This window comes from Anser brachyrhynchus (genome assembly GCF_964034855.1).
Source record: "Anser brachyrhynchus genome assembly, chromosome: 3".
NCBI classification, from domain to species: domain Eukaryota; kingdom Metazoa; phylum Chordata; class Aves; order Anseriformes; family Anatidae; genus Anser; species Anser brachyrhynchus.
This window is the reverse complement of record NC_137696.1, coordinates 50,686,421-50,703,279: the sequence shown is the minus strand read 5'-3', so window position 1 is coordinate 50,703,279 and position 16,859 is coordinate 50,686,421. Positions and strand designations below refer to the sequence as shown.

Sequence of the window (16,859 nt, the reverse complement as noted above, 5' to 3'; positions counted from 1 at the left end):
TGATTGGCAGGGTGTTGGACTGAGGGACAGGAGCCTGAAAGCAGCTGTTGGTTTTGCGATGTGCCCTGTGGATTATCATTAACTTGCACCACTGTCCAAGTAGAGAGAACTGTGGGAAGCAAGCTAAGAGCCCAAATAGAGAATTATGTATAAAATATGCATGTGTATACCCACACACACAAATATACATTTTCCTAAAAGTTTAAAAATTTAATGAGTCACCTGCTGTAAAAGGATTTTAATGCTATGTTTATATCAACTTAATGCAAATGTATTTAAATCTTTTAGGCAACAAAAAACTCTGTGCAAAAGGCTGATCCTTTGAGATTTGTAACAAAGGAACATCAAGAAAAGAAACCATCTAACTGCTCCCTTGGCAGAAGCACAGCACCAACTGGCAGGAGAACACCTCACCAGGGAAGAATGACACCTTTTGAATCAGAAAAAAGTAAGTCAGTGGCAAGGTCTATTTAGGCAGCCTCTATTTTCTGTTCACAGTATTGTTCAGAAGGTGGATTGGGATCATATTTCTCACAAAGCTGCTGCCTAGTCTTCTTGCCCTGGTATTGCACTGGTTTTGCCAGAAATGATCTTAGGGACTGCTCATACATTGATTTATTTGCGCACCTTCAGGCCAGAGTGTGGGTGAACAATTTGAAACCTGCCCCCCTTGCCCTCAGAAAATGTTCACGGCACCAGGCCGCAGGGCACTGCAGGGGTGAGTGGCTCCTGGGGCCTAGGGGCTGGGAGCAGCAGGGGCTCCCCATGGGGCCTGGCAGGGCAGGACCCCAGCTGCCTGGGCCCATCCCGCCACCCGAGCCAGGGAGCAGGGCTGGCTGGGGATAGGAGTCAGAGTCAGGCCAGAATCCCAATTGTACAAGTCCATAGTGATGAGGCAGGTCATGCCAGGAAGTCAGCCTGCTGGTCAGGGTAGGGGTTTGTAGTGATGATGTGCATGGCCAGACACGGGCGTGCCCGTGATATATGGTGTGCCTTGTTGTGACATGGCAACCTAATGAGCACCAAGAGCAAGAGCCACAGCTGAAATGCGGCTCCTAAGAGGAGGAGGGAGGGAGCCCTGTCTGGGGCCTCTTCCAGCTTTCACCCAGGCCTTGTTTTTCACAAAAGGCTGAACCAAGACCAAACACGGGCATTGTATCAGTGATCTGGTTTGCGCACAGACAGCTAAACTGCTAAAAAGGAGGAGCACTCTCCGTCTGTGTCACTGATAGCTCCCAAACACAACAGTGTGTCAGAACTTCTCCATGTTATTTCAGGTTGTACGTCAGCCCTCACCTACTGGGAAGAGAACGGATGATAGGAAATCACCTGGAGCTGGCTCATGTCTGAGTATCTTTAAGGGGCCTAGATCATCTTCTTATGTCAAAGGTAAGATCTGTGGGAACTTCCTGTCTGCTTAGAGTCATCTGCAAATCACTTGATCCCCAACCCTTGGCTAGTAGGCAATATGTTGTCACTAAAATTCTCCTGTGACAAGTAAAAAAAAAAAAAAAAAAAAGTGTATTTGACAAGAGAGGGAGAACAGATTGCACTGTTGTCTGTGATTACATGCTGAATTTGTTGTCCTGGAAGCCCAGAAGGTAGGAGAATGGAGGTGGTCTGCCCTTCTCTTTGGTCCAGGACAAAGCACCTTCAGAGAGGATGGTGCAAGCAAAAACCATCGGTATAACAAGCAATATGTTGCAAGAATCTGAGAGCTAGCATCTTCCAAAAACAGACAAACAAACAAGAAGCCTTCTGTGGTAGGTGTGGAAACATGATTGGTAATTTTCTTATCCTTTCAATGATCCCTTTTACTTTGCTTTTTCCATAGGCAAGCCTTTGTCCATTTCAGATAGCTCAGGAGACATGCCCCTCTCAAATAAGCACAGCAATAACACTTGCAGCTTTGCACTCTGCAGTAACAGTGAAGAAACACTGGTATAACACTAAGAAACTGTATAAAATAATTCACTGTCTGTGATCTTGGTTTTCATATACAGCATGCTAACTCTGATTTAGCTGGCAACAGTACTCTCCTGGCTTTATTTTCTTGCCTCTACCCATGATGAGCAGTGTCTTTAAAATAATATTGCAATCACTTACAAATAACATAGTAGATTTCTTTATCAAGATATTCCTGCATGAACACTTGACATTAATAGATTTATGTTGCTAGTTAACATTTTAATTTTGGCTCGGGAAGAAGAGACTCTTAATCTTAAAAAGACAGAAAAAAATGCTAGAATCTCAGAATGAAGTGGCTTTTGTGACCATACAGAGAAAAAGTGGTATAACTGCTTATGACAACAACGTACCTACAGGCAATTCTGCTTTTCTGGATGATGAAGCAAAGGTTTGACCAACTTACAGTTCTAGCTCTTATATGATCAGCAACTGTTTTCTTTCCATTTGTGAAATCAAATGGAACACAGTAAGAAAATCTTCCATTCCCATTTCCTTCATGTCCACTATAAAATTCAGAACCTTTAATCTGAGACTAATACTGGGTTCTAATCTCCTGGGGAAAAGAAACAAAAACAAAGAAACACCACCACTAACAACAACAAAAACCTACACCTTCTGTTTTCTAATGAAATTGAAAATGCTTTTATTATGGAGGCTGAAGGAATACTGCATCTGCAAGTGCCTGTCTCCAGCACAAAGCTGAAATAAGCAGGATGACATTTGATTTTTATTTTTTATTTTTTGCTAGTGTTCAAGTGTCATTGCTGACTTCAGAGTCCTCATATCTGTGACTTTTCCATCTGTTGCTGGGCATTGCTAGCGTGCTCTGCAGGCAGCACTGTGAAAGTATGCTCTGTCCTTTGGACAGACCTTGATATACAGAGGCAAGCAGCAGATACTTCAAACTGCCTTGGTCTATGCATATGAAGTCTGTATTAGAAAGGGAACAGAGAACTGAAGAAAGTTATATTTAGAGGGAAAAGAGACCACTGTGGAAAACACTGAGAATGCTATGCAACGAACACAGAGCTTTGGGGATGGATCTGGCAACTTAAGAGCACAGTGTTTACAGCTTCTTATTGGAGCATATCATTGCCCTGAGGGGAGCAGTACCCAGTTCCTTTGGATCCCACAGGTTAAAACATGCCACATCTTCAGACTGTAATTAACATTAATTAGTAACTGTTCTGGATGCCATGTGCCAGTTGTCAATTAACTTAAGGCTCCTTTACGCTGCCAGACAGTGCAAAGACAACTCATTGTAACAGTAAATTGGAGGTGCAGCATCCTGAATAGCCTTTAGTTGCATAGTTAGCATTACATACAGCTAAGAACCATGTAATTTGTTTAGGAAGAGTGGATCTAACTAATACACACACCTCTCTTTGCAAATCAGTAACCCAGTATTAAGAGGGAATTTTGTTCAATTGTTCATTCTCTATACTTCCTACAGTGCAGTTTCCCCAGAATACACTCTTATTCCCTGATTTTTCAACTTTCTGTATGATATCTTTTGCTTTTCTAACTGAAGTTAATTGGAGCTAACATACAGCACTTCTAGTTATGACTAAAAGCTGTTATGACTGTGATGTTTTCATAGATATTGCCTCCAAAATCAATATTATCTAGAAGGTCAATGTTACATCAAGAAAGAAGAAAAAGTGAAGGAAGAGGTGAAGGAGAAAATACAGTATTGTGATGGAAAGGTGAGATAAATTAGGGTGCTTGAAGAGCTGCAATCGGTAGGAATCAGAGCTTCTAGTAGTCACAGAGAACTAAGTCTCAAAAGAAGAGCCCTTTCCTGAAAGTAGAGCTCAAGTGTAAAGTTCACACTATGAATGTCAAGAAATACATAATATTGACAGGCTGGAAATCAAGTAAACAAATTCTCTCATCTCCCACCTAGATTTGCTCTATGACTTTCACTGAGGCGTTTTTGTTTCAGCTGCCTCCTTGAAAATGTTCTAGTGGGGTAGTGATGGTGTTTAGTAATGTAAGATTTAAGGCCGTTCCTTTCTTTCCTTGAAAGTGAATCTAATGTCAGTGAGCTGTGCCAGCTGGATACCACCTGTGGGAGAAGTCTTTTGTTACACACAGCTGGCCACACCTGGAGTAGCTCTAATGCTGAGATGGGCTCTGTGAAAGTTTCTGCCAACCACAGTTCCTTCTCAGAGAAGTAGAAAATACAGTATCTGTTGTTTTGATCCTTGAAAGAAACATAATTAAGAAAAAAGTTCATTCTGACTTTTTTACCACTGGATTTGATTCTTAAAATTGATGGGTGGACTAGACTTGTGCAACTAGAGAGAAGTCAAAATGGGGACTGAGTCATTAACTCTCATTTAAACTAAGTGGAATATTGTGTAGCAGTGCCTTTTGTTTTAAGTAAACCCAAAAGTTTAGACCATGTGACTAAGTGCACAGTCCAATCGCTTCTTAAATTCAGACAGGCTCGGTGCAGTGACTACTTCACTGGGGAGCCTGTTCCAGTGCGCGACCACCCTCTCGGTGAAGAACCTCTTCCTGATGTCCAGCCTAAACTTCCCCTGCCTCAGCATCACACCATTCCCATGGGTCCTGTCACTGGTGATAACGGAGAATAGGTCACCTGCCTCTCCACTCCCCCTCGTGAGGAAGTTGTAGACTGCAATGAGGTCTCCCCTCATTTCTTGTTTGTAGAACAGATACTGATGCCATTAATGCCACTCATTTAATAAGTCTTGATCAGTTTTGTAGGGGATCTCTGCATGCAATCACATTCAATTCTGTAGTACTGATTGTCCATATGGGCTTATGTTACTTGGAATAAAATGGTTCTTAATGTATGTCAGCTGTCTGTATTCATACACCAAGTTCGGTCATTTTGGTTCACACAATTCAGAACCTATGTCTGCTGGGTGACTTTTGTGGGATGTGTACTAGCATATATGAAATTGGTAGAGACAGTAACTAACTGAAGTCAGTCGAGGAACAACCTATATGGCTTCACTATTGCCACATGGCTGTATGCCTTGTCTTGCTTAACAGAAAAGAAGGTGATGGGGTGGGAATTTGATCCAAATGCTTGAAGTTAGATCCTTTTGTAAAAAGATAATGTCAGATTTTGATCTCTTTTACACACAAATGAGGCAAAAAATGTACCTGTGCTACACAGAGAGCTTTTGAAATACAAAGGTATAGAGTGGGTTCACTTCAAGCTCCATTTTCATTGGAAGGCAGGGCAGTGTTACCCATTCCCTTTGACTTCATTTACCTTACATGCTCTATGTTTTTGAAGGTAAAAGAGGTGCTTACTGATGGACGTCACATCATCACTTTCCGTAATGGTACTAAAAAAGAGATCAGTGCTGATAAAAGGATGACAATGATTAGATTTTTCAATGGAGATGTAAAGATCATGCCAGATCAGAGAGTGGTGAGTAGCGTTTTTTTGTTGTTGTTGTTTTGTTTGTTTTTAAGGAAAATTAGATGATTAAGTGATTTTTCAAACAAGTTTGTATCATTTATCTTGATATATCATTTCTGGGAGAAATTGGTGAGGAAGGGAGTTGGGTTCGCAACACTGAACAGGGAGGCTGCGCCATCTACAAGGACAAGAATGGGAAGAGGTGAAGGTAACAGTCATAAAGGGACAATAGGGTAGTTGGCCAAGCAGATCAAAGGAAACTGAAGGAAGGCAAAGTGCAGGGGCAGCCTTCTGAAGGAACGACAGTTTACATTTTAGGGTAGGTAGCACAGGGGGTTCTTCACTCTTGGCATTATGTATATATAAATAGTTAATAAGTGTGAGCTAGAGTGGAGATGAGTAAGGTCTTGGCAGCTATGTGAACATTTTAAATTAATAGTGCATGGATTGGAGCTAGAGCTCCCATCCATGGGGAGGTGGGAAGATCACTCTCATGCGTGCACTGTTCTGATGTGTGCTACCAGAGGAAAGTAGCAACTTCTAGACACAGTCAAAAGGAGGGGGTGAACAACAGGAAAAAATTGAAACGCAAACATAACTATTTATAAGTATGGCAGATATGGAAAATGATCTTGAAATGACTTTTTCAAGTTGGCTTATTTTTAAGCACATTGTTATGGTTGAATCTGCTTATGCAAATATTGTGAGCATGCCGCAAACAGTTCACTCTTCTTCCAGATTTATTATTATACAGATGCACAGACAACTCACACTGCTTATCCAGATGACCTGGAGGTGCTGCAGTTCCCTAATAACCAGATAGGTATGCAAAAGCTCATAAATGTGAACTATATGTACAGGAAGATTTTTATTATGAAAGTGGTGTATGAGTCCAACTCCAGAAGATTGTTTTTTTCTTAATTTGCTTTGCCTTTGCATTTGATTTTCAGTACAGTCCATCACTTTACTCTTTTTTTCTCCTACAAAGAAAGATAATGAAGTGTAAATGCATTTCTTCTATTTTTTACCATCTGATTATTTGATTCTTTAATTTCTTTAGCAGTATCGTTTCCACCCTAAATGTCTAAATACATTCCAATGTCTAAAGAAAATTGGATCTAGTTCTGCGTAAAGCATTGTGAAAGAATTCTAAACAGATTTTTTACATCTTGTTTTCCACAGAAAAACATTATCCTGATGGCGCACAAGAAACAGTGATCCCAGATCACACAGTGAAATGCCTCTGTAGTGATGGATTCGAGGAAATTTTTTTCCCAGATGGTACAGTAGCAAAAGTAGAAAAGTAAGTCTCCTGTTAAAGACAAGAACTATGCACTGGGCATGGGTTCAATGATACCAACATGTAAAACTGGTTAATTCTGCATGACTGGGAAATTCACAGATGAAAGGAGAAGGGATTTGGAAGATAACGAGGGTCTTGTTATAATGAGGCACTGAAAATTATTCACTTCCACCTTGAATCACAGGTGACCATTTATCATTGGGGAAGTGACAGTGAAATATTCCTCATTTAGTTCCATGTAACTTTGCATTTACTCTGTACATCTGGCCAGCGCTGCAGAGTAACCTGCAAGAAAAAGGAGAGCCAGTTGTCTGTGTGAACAGTGTAGATATTGAAGGACTCGGGATGAGGACTCCTGGGCTCTATTCCTAGATTTTTAGCTCACTTTCTGTTCTTGGGCAAGATATTTCAAATATTGTCTCTCTATTCCTCCTTGTAAAATAAAGACAAATAACAATAGGACAGATTTACACATGCCTCTTCTGTGTTTAGGGAACATACTGTTGTGAAAGGGGTTTCCTGTCTGCAAAATGGCTTAAGATCCCTGCATGAAGAATTCATATAAAACGCAGATCTCATCATCCATAGGGTGGATAATACCATTAGGTATTATCCTATGTACAAAAGCACCTTTGTATTGGAATCATATTGTGATAATTGATCTCCAATGATACACCATGTAAATTCTGAAGTGAATTGTAACCTGTGGAAATTTCCACTTTCATTGTGTCATATTAGGCAGCAGCTTAGTAAAACAGATTAATAACAGGCAATGCCTTCTGATTGATTTACTTGTGGCTATTGCTTTCAGGAACGGAGATAGAACAGTGGTATTCAGTAACGGCCAGAAGGAGATTCACACTGCGCAGTTCAAGAGGAGGGGAGTACCCAGGTGGAACTGTAAAGACCATGTACTGCAATGGCAGACAGGAAACCAAGTACTCCTCTGGATGGATTTGAATCAAAGATGAGGAGGGTAATAACCTAGATAAGAAGTGATTCCTCCCCTCTAAGGGCTGCACTGTACATAAGTGGTTCAACCCATTTTCTCTGGGGTATTTAATCTTTCTCCTCTAAACATGTATGTCAGTTTATAAGACTCTTTCCTTACGCTTCTGATGCTTTCCTGTTCCTGTTAATTAAGATTAGAACATGTGCAATAGTGAAAAACACTATTTCTATTGAAATAAACTAAGGATAGTACTCCTAAACTGTGTTCTATATGAATTACTATCATATGCCACCAATAAAAATATATAAATAGCTTAACAGCTGGAGACTAACTTATCTCTGTGTCCTGGGGTTATGAAGGAAGAGGAAGGATTAGAAGGGCCATGACAATGATCAAGAGACTAAAGTAGCTGTAATATCAGGAGAGGCAAGAAAGCTGGGGCTCTCAGACCTAGAGAAGGCTCAGTGGGTCTTATCAATGTGTATAAATACCTGATGGGAGGGAATAAAGAAGATCCTCAGCAATTCTGTGATTAAAAGGCTGAACATAAGGTTATTGTGCCTAGATATAAAGCTTGTGTAAATGTGTGGAATCTGTACAGTTGAAATTTAATTTGGCTCAGTGACTGGTGCTTATTTTGGAAATAACCTTACCTGGATGAAATGTCTCCTGAGCAAGACTTGAAAGAAATGCAGTCATGCAGTCTTTTTGCAACATTAAAATAAATGCCCATAGTACCTCTCATCAAAGTGGTTGTTTCATGATACTGATCACACTTTCCCTTGATTTCCTGTTAGTTACAGAAGTGACTTCAAGTAGGGATCACAGCATAAGAACCTCCACTACAAAGCTTCTTTGGAGTAAAACATTCCAGCATGCATCAAACCTTAGCAGGAGCTGTGTGTTAGGCCAAAACCCGAGCAGTTGAGTGAACAGTCATCCCTCTAGATCTCCCTCCCAACCTAAATTATTGAGTAATGATACGATCCTAATTTAAGAATTCTGCCTAGCACACTTGAAAACAAATTGTAATGTTTATTCCATCCTGGTCATTATTCCAGATGAAACAGATGCTGCTTCTTTCTCTAGAAGTCTTTCCTCAGACCTCCTTTGTGTTGCTTTGTTTTTTAATTAACCTCTCCCACTACTGCCTCTATTTTTCCAGTAGAGTAAAAATATTTCTGGTCAGTGAATCTCTACAGCTTCAAGGCTCTTTGGATTAAACTTAATTCCTAGGGGGATTAATCATTTATCAGATGCTGCTTTCAACTGCCTTCCCAGTAGACTGCCTGTCCATCATCTGTCTTGAATTCTTACAAAGCACTGAAGCATTGCCCCTGTAGAGCTCAGCTCATTACCTGCCCAGTGACTGAGAAGACCAATTATCTCTTCATGCCCTTCAAATTCCTGCAGCAACAAAAACACTTTCAAAGCATGCTGCTTTAGCCTCTTCTCATACCTATAGTGCAAAATAATTGCAAGATTATGGAGTTGCTCTTTTTTCTCTTCAGTTTCCAGTGGACCAGACTACCAACAAATCACCATTCAAACTATAGATCATCTTTGGAAGAAATAGATTGAACAGAGAAAGCAGTGTTGTTAGTATTGATCATACACATGCTGTAGTTTAGGAATTATGATGTTTTAAACTTCCATGTAGTTTGATGTCAGCTGGTGTTATAATGAAATTGCAGTTTTTCCTTTACTCCTTTATAACAAAGGAGCAATTATAAACTTGTGCTTTTTACTACTGAAACATTCATTTTGTGTTTTGTAAAAGGAAAGACTTAAAAAATCCAAGAGATCATTCTTCTCTGTGTTTCACCATGAATTTTAGTTCAGTGCTGCTTTATTCTGACTAAAAAAATACACATTTTTGTGTTTTGTCTTTTCTTTCTCAATTAACAATCATGAAAACAGTGAATGTGATTAATGTTTTCAGATTGGTTGGGAAAATACATGTTTCTAAAGGACAAGTGCTTTTATTCCCAGGAATTTCTTTTAACAAAAGATCCCTGTTCTCCACTTAATATTGCTGACATCCTCTTTGTTTCTATAGTAGTACAAAAACTTGCCTTGTTATTTGCCTACTGTTGTTTGTTTTACACTTGCCTACTTCACAAAAGCCAGCTTACTATGATTTTTGTTCTGGAAGGTGTATAGTGAGCACACTTTTATGAAACCTTCAGGAAGACAGAATACGGTTGGGAAACCCCACTTCTCTCCATAGGTTTTCTGTCATTAGATGAAGCATGCTATAGCCACTATTTGGCCTCAGTTTTGAGACAAATTTATAATATACTGTGGGTAACTTCTGAACAGAGTTACTTCCCTTTCAGACAGCTGGGGGCAGCAAAGGTGTACAAGGGAAGCATAGTAATTTGACAATTTCAAATGCTTCAGTTCAGTGTTAGTATTTTCCATGCTCAGTTAAAAAGTTTTATTGCAAGCAAAACAAAGCAGCCTAACTGCTGTACCCCTCAAGTGGCTAATTCTGAGTCTGTGAGACAGAGATTTGATCCGGATCTCTAAACAGTATACTTGCAGTTTATATCCTGCCCTCCATTATCAGATTTCTGTCTTACATTGGGAAGCCTATTTTTTTTCTTACTCACGCAGTCTACAAGGCCTTGTTTATCAAGAGTTTATCCGAAAAAAATACTGGAGCACTATATATTTAAACTTACTTTCCGTAAGAATTTCTACAGAGTCCTACAGGTCATAAAATGAAAGTTGTTTCATACAATACAAAATTAACCCGTGGAAATGAATGTCCTCACTGGGTTGTTCAAAAATGTGATAGTTTTGTGTCAGTCATATCACCTGCACCTTTGTAAACTGAGGGCATGTTGAATGCCCCCCCCCGTGTAAGCTGACCAGCTTTTTCAAATTGTAAGGCCCTCTTAGCCAAGAAAAGAAAAGAAGCAAAGATCTCTAATATAATAATAAACAAAGACTGGCGTCTCTGAGGATGTTTTGAGAAATGCAATTCTCCATTTTTATTTGTGGATTACTTTAAAGAATTATTCAGTGCTTTCATTTTCAAAAATAATCTCTGATGGTAATTGCTAAATTACAATTTTTAGATTGTGTATGGTTTTGAGATCTCTCTCTTTCTAAAACAATTTCAGTATATATCAACCTCCTTCAAGCTAACGATGTCATTTATGGTATGTCTATATAACCTAATGTCATGAAATTAAACAGAAGTTAAATAGCCTACCCCCTTCTTTGTATTCTGCTGTTTTGACAGCAACTGTTTGCTCACTAATTTGTTTATTTCCTTTATGATGCTCTTTACATCTGTTCCATCCCTGGAAGCTTGAAGTGCAGCTTCATTGAAAGGAAAAATAAGGACAAAGTCTCCTACCCGGCGGATAGGCCTCTGGTCTTTATCTGAGAGGAAATAGGGATGTGTGCTTATCTTGCAGTTGTGGAAATCAGGTGTAGGTAACCAGTGACTGAGCTGGGCAGAACTGCATGGGTAATGTACAGCTGGGAGTTTGTTTTTATCTTCAGTTTTTGCTTGTGAGGATGTTTTTGGCCTGTTCATCTTTTCCCGCAGCTGGGAAGTCAGTGTTTTCCTTGGACGTGCTCTGACAGTTTTCTTGGTCAGGGAAGCCACCTTATGAATTGATCCTCTTGCAGCCTGCAGGGCAGGTTGTACTGGAGAAGCAGAACTAGATGTAGCCACTTTCCAGTAAGTGAGTAAGCCAGGATCCTCCTCTGGGGTGCTCAGACCAGCTGTTCTCCAGGGCACCCGCCTTCTGACAGCTTTTGACCCAGTCATTTCATTCTGCCTGAGAGTGTCAATCTCCTTGTAGTTCAGCAGTTCAACAATATCATGAAGAAGTCGTCTTTTCACAGTGTCATCAATGGAACAGTCTAAGCACAAGGCCGGATTGTAGTTGACTTCTAAAAGCCACGGCTTGAATTCGTCATCAATCAGGATGTCAAAGCCAAAGAGCTCAAAGCAATTGGAAGCCACTGGTAAAGGGGTTACAGCAAGCAAGGTGAGAATCACTATGTTATTGATCTTCTGCCACAGAAGCAGGTCATCGACCCCAAAAATTCGAAGGTAAGAACGAAATTTGCTGAATGTCCATTTGCAGCCACAGCCAATCCCTTCTTTATATTTTTTATAGGAAGCTCCATATTTGTTGATGCTGGTGTTCGTTAGGTGGGCATAGACATTGTCCAGAGAACCGAGGTCAAACTTCTCAGTCGCAAACCTCACCAGTCCTTCTTCGTAAATGTAAATGGTAAGGGGACAAAAACTGGTGACACACACATAGAGACGAAGATCCAGTTTATAACCTGAAATGAGTAAGGGGTTGCTAATGTACTTCTGCACAATGACTGTACAGTCATATACCAAGTCTTTAATGTCTTGGAAAATGAGTATGCCCCTTCCACGGGAGAGATCCACAGGCTTGCAAATCCAGTAGCTAGGTCTTCTGCCTACTGACTGTCTCTCCTTGCTGTATTCAGCTATAAATTTGACATAGTCATTGGGCATAATGAATGCCACTGGACTAAATTCATACAGAGCTGATCCGTATGCTCCTTTCATACGTTTCAGATGCCTTGCCAAATAGTCTTTTCTGGTTATTCTGACAGCTTCTGGGTAGTGGTTGAGTCTCTGCCACGGTTTGATGCTGTGGTGGTCTGTCATACGAAAAGGTGAGTTCCGCCAGTACAAGTTCCAGTCTGTGTCATCTTGCTCCTTTTGATCAAATTCAGTCCAACCACGTTCCAGTAAAACCTCACGGACTATTGCAGGGGCATTCTCATGGAGACGGAACACGAGAGGCTTCAAGATATCTCGTGTATCATAGACATCTGCCATCACTTCCATCTTACTAGCTGAAAGAAAACAGAATTGTCAGGAAGGAAGCAATGCCACAGATTGTGCTAGCAGTCATCAGCCTCACTGTATTCTTAACGCATGTCACTCTGTGTGTTCTCAAAGCATGTTACCCCTGTGTTTCCACGGTCCACTAATGAGAAGTCAGCTGTGTTTAAGCTGAAACATATATTAGAAGGGTATCAATTCCAGATAGCTGGTAAGAGAGCACAAAGCACTGACTGCTGAATAGTTGTATGTCTCCACTCTTGTATTTACTCCTTCTTAGAGGCAACCTACTACAGTAGTAGTTGTCCTAAAACTGTTGTAATTCATGGATGGTTTCTTTTTTTTTTTCAACTGCCTTCAGTCTAATGGCCATAACTATGCCTAGCAAGACTTGTTTTGCACCGCTGCATTGCTGAACCTTCCTATTAATGCATCACATTGCCCTGAACAAGCTTCCCTTCGTAAGGATTACAAAGCCAAATGCAAACTATCAGGAAGCAGTAGGGAAAACTTCCTTCAAATGCTTCAAACTTCCTTCAAATGCTTCAAACTTCAAATGGTTTTTTTCCCTCTTTTGGAATATGCAGATCTAACTTGCTGATAACCTTCTGCTATTCCTACAGAGAGGTGCTCCCCAGTTCCTGAAGACCTGGTCCTATGGACCTGTAGATTTGAGTGTTGCTGGTTTAATTTCCTGAAACCCTGCTAAGCTGCTCCCTAAAGATTAGCCTCTATGTTTGAAGGGGAGGATGTCTTGGATAACAGCAGAGTGTTTGTGTTGAGAACCATTCTGGCACAGCATTAACATACTGACCTTTCCCTTCACTCAGAAAGTAGCAAGCAACAGAAATACCGAATCAGCGGGACATATCCTAAACAAAGCTCCTTCACATCATATTATCAGGGGTGACATCCGTACTCTTTCTTTTCAGGTTGAGAATCTTCAGCCTGGAGATCTAGACTCCAGAAAGAAAATATCCTCTGCCTTCCAAACCACTACAGAAACTAAGGGCACATGTCACACCTGGAAGTATTCAATGCAATATACAGCTGAGTTGGCCATGGATGCTTTTCCTGTGGCAAATTTTCAATTTGTCAAAACTGAGAGCTTTTTCCCTCAGAAGAAAAGTAATCTTTGCCAGATATATATAGAGATATAGATATATATAATCTGAATTTTCTTTCAAGTTGTCAGAATATCTCATTTCCATTTTTTAAAAAGCCCGATTTGAGAGTTCTGGGCAGACCATAGTCAAATTTTTAGTGAGAGCTTTCCTTGGGTGAGGTGTTTGTAGAGAACAGGAAAGTAAAACATGGTAAGTACTGCAGTGCAGTCACAATGCAATAGAACTTACATAAAATATCACAAAATGAAAAGTAGTCTTGCTGCGTCTCTTACAGTCAGTGCTTTGTTTCAGATCCCACAAAGTTGTGGGTTTGCTGCTAAGCTTGCACACAAACCTAATGAGGTGTCACGGTGGTCCCAGGAAAACTTTGATGTCTTTGCTTTCAGTTTCTTTCCTGGGAGATTTCTTTGCTTCCTGCTTATTATACAGCAGTACGTTACATACTAAATGTGTGTGTATATATATATATATATATATATATACATATATATATGCAAAACTAAGCAAGTTTTCTACTAGTTGGTTCAAATCATTTGGAAAAGGTTATTAAATTAAAAAAAAATATGTAACTGAAAGTAGTCGTGTTAAGCATTTGGGTGAGTCAGATTAGGACTGCAGTTAGCTTTGTCTTCTCTGCATTGCTAAGTGTTGCTATTAGCAGTGTTTCAGTGAAAGATACTGTTGTACATTAATCCAGTACGAGGTAAACTGTGCTATCCTGGTCTGTGCCAGGTAATTATAAATTAGGCTGTTAGCAGTGTCTGAACAGCAAAACCTTCTTTGGTGATTTTTCATGTCAGCTTGTATTAATGGCACATCTTACATACCTCTGGTGTTCAGGGAGTAGTTTACCGGAAATTGTCTCACCAAGCCTGGATATAACAAACATAAGCCTCAGATTTCCAGGTAATTAAGTACAAAGAAAACAAGATATTTTAACCAACAAAGAACATTTATCTGCCTTTAAAAAAGTTGTATCACTTATAAACAGAAGCTCTTGAAGTGATATTATAAAATTAAGATTACGCATTGATCTAAATGAACAAATGCAAACTTCACTCCTGTGCTCTATACAGACGTGTGCCTGGATGAACACCCGTCTCTTCATTCAGTGGAGCTCTGCCTGGATTCCCAGAGGGCTCTATTTTTGGCCCAGTCTTTAATAACTTGGAAATCCACCTGTGTGTTTGCAGACGTTCTTCCAGAGAGCAGATATTGCTGCAGCTGCCTGTGGCCACACCAAAGTTTAATACCTACCTAGTGCTGTTGCAGAGGGGCACCCAGGAATGACAATGCTCCCCTCAGAACCAGGGTTCGCCGCTGTGACCTCACCGTTCCAGCAGAGGCGTGTGGTGGCCCCGGCGCTGCAGGGCAGCCCCAGTACACACACGTGTATAAACCAAGGCTTCTTGTTCGCCCTGGCTGCTTCCAACCATTTATGTGTCACCGTTGCTCATCTTTATACCTATGGGAGGCAGATTTTTTGGAAACATGATCCTTAATGGTTAGGCATTAAAACTGTTTATTTGCGGAGTTAATGTGGAACGTCTCTGCGTAATTAAGCTCAGCAGACTGCGCAGCATTAAAGGCTGTATTAAAGTCTTTGAACCCTCAGGGTCACAGACCGTAACATAGGCCTGGGAGCTGCCTGCCTTAGGCTTTCGATTCGGAAACAACCATTATAATTATTCTTACTGGTCACAGTTTTTGGTAAGCAGCCATGTATTTCCAGGCCAGAAAGGATGCCAGCCCTTCCAACTTCATCCTGTCCGACCCTAGCTACGCATCTCATCCCTTTACAGACCACAAGCGTCGGGCTGACAAGGTCATGTTCCCTACACCCAGGCACCCTGATGGCAAAAAGTCTGCCAGCGGTGATCCCACCGTCGGTGCACAGGCACACGACAGAGGGGCACACACCACGCCTGGCTACATCGCTGTAATATTTAAAGCCGTGGGCTCTGCTGACCGCCCGGGGGTGCGGCAGCACTCCCTGCCAGCCTCGCCTCGCCTCTCCCCGCGGCCGGCCGGGCCCGGGTCCCGGGGCTCCCCGCCCTCCGCCCGGAGCTGCTCACCCACCTCGGCCGGCTCCGGCCGTCCCGGGGCCCCTCCCTGCCTCCCTGCCGCTCCGTGGCGGCGGGGCCGGGGCAGGAAGGGCCGGCGGGCGGCTGCGGCCGTTGCTTGGCAATGGGGAAGGGCGGAGAGGCGCCCCGCGGCCATGTCGGGATCCTGGCGCAGCCATGTCCTCCCGCCCGCCCCCGGCTTTTGTCCCGGCGCGAGGAAACCAGTTAATGTATCAATATTAGTTACTTGAATCTGACTGTCTTAGGTGCCAGGTGGTGCCGTAAGGCATGGGTTGCCCAACACCTGCCTCCTCAGCAGAGGCTGGGGTGTGATCCAGCCTCAGGCTGTGAGCTCGCTGGGAGGAATGGCCAGGCTCGGCTGTCTGTTCTCCAGACCTTGTCACCTGTCTGGTCCCTCACTCCATGTCCTCATTGTCCCATTGACCCTCCTCCTACACCTCTAGGGAACCACACTTCGGCCTGGGGGCACCGGGGAGCACCTTCAGGAGATGGCCATCACCGGCCTTCGTCACCCCTTGCCAGCTGTAGAGCTCCTGAAGGTTTCAGCCAGGTGGCTGGGGAGGGACCCGCCTTGGAGCAGCTTCAAACCCCAGTGCCCATGTCCACTGAGTTGGCTACACCTGCTGCCACTAGCCTCACACAGCCAGAGCCAGACAGTTAAAAGCTATTGCTTCATTACGGGCTGAACACCGCTGTGGCTGTGGGAGAGATCAGAGCATGTGTGGCAGTGCAACGTGGGGTGAAGAAACGTGAATCCACCTGTGCCCTGCTTGGGGCTCAGGCAGGCCCCCTGAGCCGGGAAGGCAGAGGCCTCACGCCCCCACAACCTTGACCATCATTTTGTGTCTGGCGTTTCAGTGTAGAGGTGTTCCTAGCTGAACTTGTGCCTGAAGTTGGTTTGGAACACTATGCAGCAAAATCCCTGTGGCAGGTTTTTTTCTGTGATACATTGCTAAACTTTTACTGCAGACACAACTAAGACAAGCTGATGAACTTCGTGCATTTTGTGGTGTTCAGATAAAAACTGTAGATATATCCAGCTTATAGCATAATGCTATTTACAGCAAGTTTTTACAAAACACAGGATGAGAACAATACACATCTTTATAAATAGTGGTTCCATGATCACAGATCATAGATATTATGATATTATACATGTTCTTT

At 42.0% G+C, this 16,859-nt stretch overlaps 2 protein-coding genes across 3 annotated transcripts; one reads left to right on the top strand and one right to left on the bottom strand.

The window, feature by feature from the left end:
- Positions 1–327: 327 nt before the first annotated feature.
- LOC308193607 (centrosomal P4.1-associated protein-like) lies at positions 328–7,892 on the top strand. Its single transcript, XM_080588488.1, has 5 exons — positions 328–448; positions 1,278–1,389; positions 6,113–6,197; positions 6,557–6,677; positions 7,489–7,892. The coding sequence occupies exons 2-5, from the start codon at positions 1,381–1,383 to the stop codon at positions 7,646–7,648; spliced, it is 375 nt and encodes a 124-aa protein (XP_080444614.1). The 5' UTR covers positions 328–448; positions 1,278–1,380; the 3' UTR covers positions 7,649–7,892.
- A 1,400-nt stretch (positions 7,893–9,292) lies between these two features.
- Positions 9,293–16,683, bottom strand: TTLL2 (tubulin tyrosine ligase like 2). 2 transcript variants are annotated; one of them, XM_080584395.1, is made up of 4 exons: positions 15,691–16,682; positions 14,869–15,076; positions 14,439–14,483; positions 9,294–12,495 (listed from the first exon to the last, which is right to left on the bottom strand). In XM_080584395.1, exon 4 carries the CDS (start codon positions 12,485–12,487, stop codon positions 10,829–10,831), a length of 1,659 nt encoding a protein of 552 aa, XP_080440521.1. In that variant the 5' UTR covers positions 12,488–12,495; positions 14,439–14,483; positions 14,869–15,076; positions 15,691–16,682; the 3' UTR covers positions 9,294–10,828. The 2 variants fall into 2 exon arrangements, with proteins under 2 accessions (XP_080440522.1, XP_080440521.1); XM_080584396.1 differs by lacking the exon at positions 14,439–14,483 and having other exon boundaries at positions 9,293–12,495; positions 15,691–16,683.
- Between the last annotated feature and the right edge of the window lie 176 nt (positions 16,684–16,859).

What these genes read in the sequence shown, in the direction of transcription:
- LOC308193607 (XM_080588488.1), top strand. An exon ending in GTTCCCTAATAACCAGATAG is followed by an intron (nt 6,198 to 6,556) that starts GTATGCAAAAGC and finishes TGTTTTCCACAG; the next exon opens with AAAAACATTATCCTGATGGC. An exon ending in ACAGTAGCAAAAGTAGAAAA is followed by an intron (nt 6,678 to 7,488) that starts GTAAGTCTCCTG and finishes TATTGCTTTCAG; the next exon opens with GAACGGAGATAGAACAGTGG.
- TTLL2 (XM_080584396.1), bottom strand. Translation starts at nt 12,487, where the DNA reads ATGGAAGTGATGGCAGATGTCTATGATACACGAGATATCTTGAAGCCT.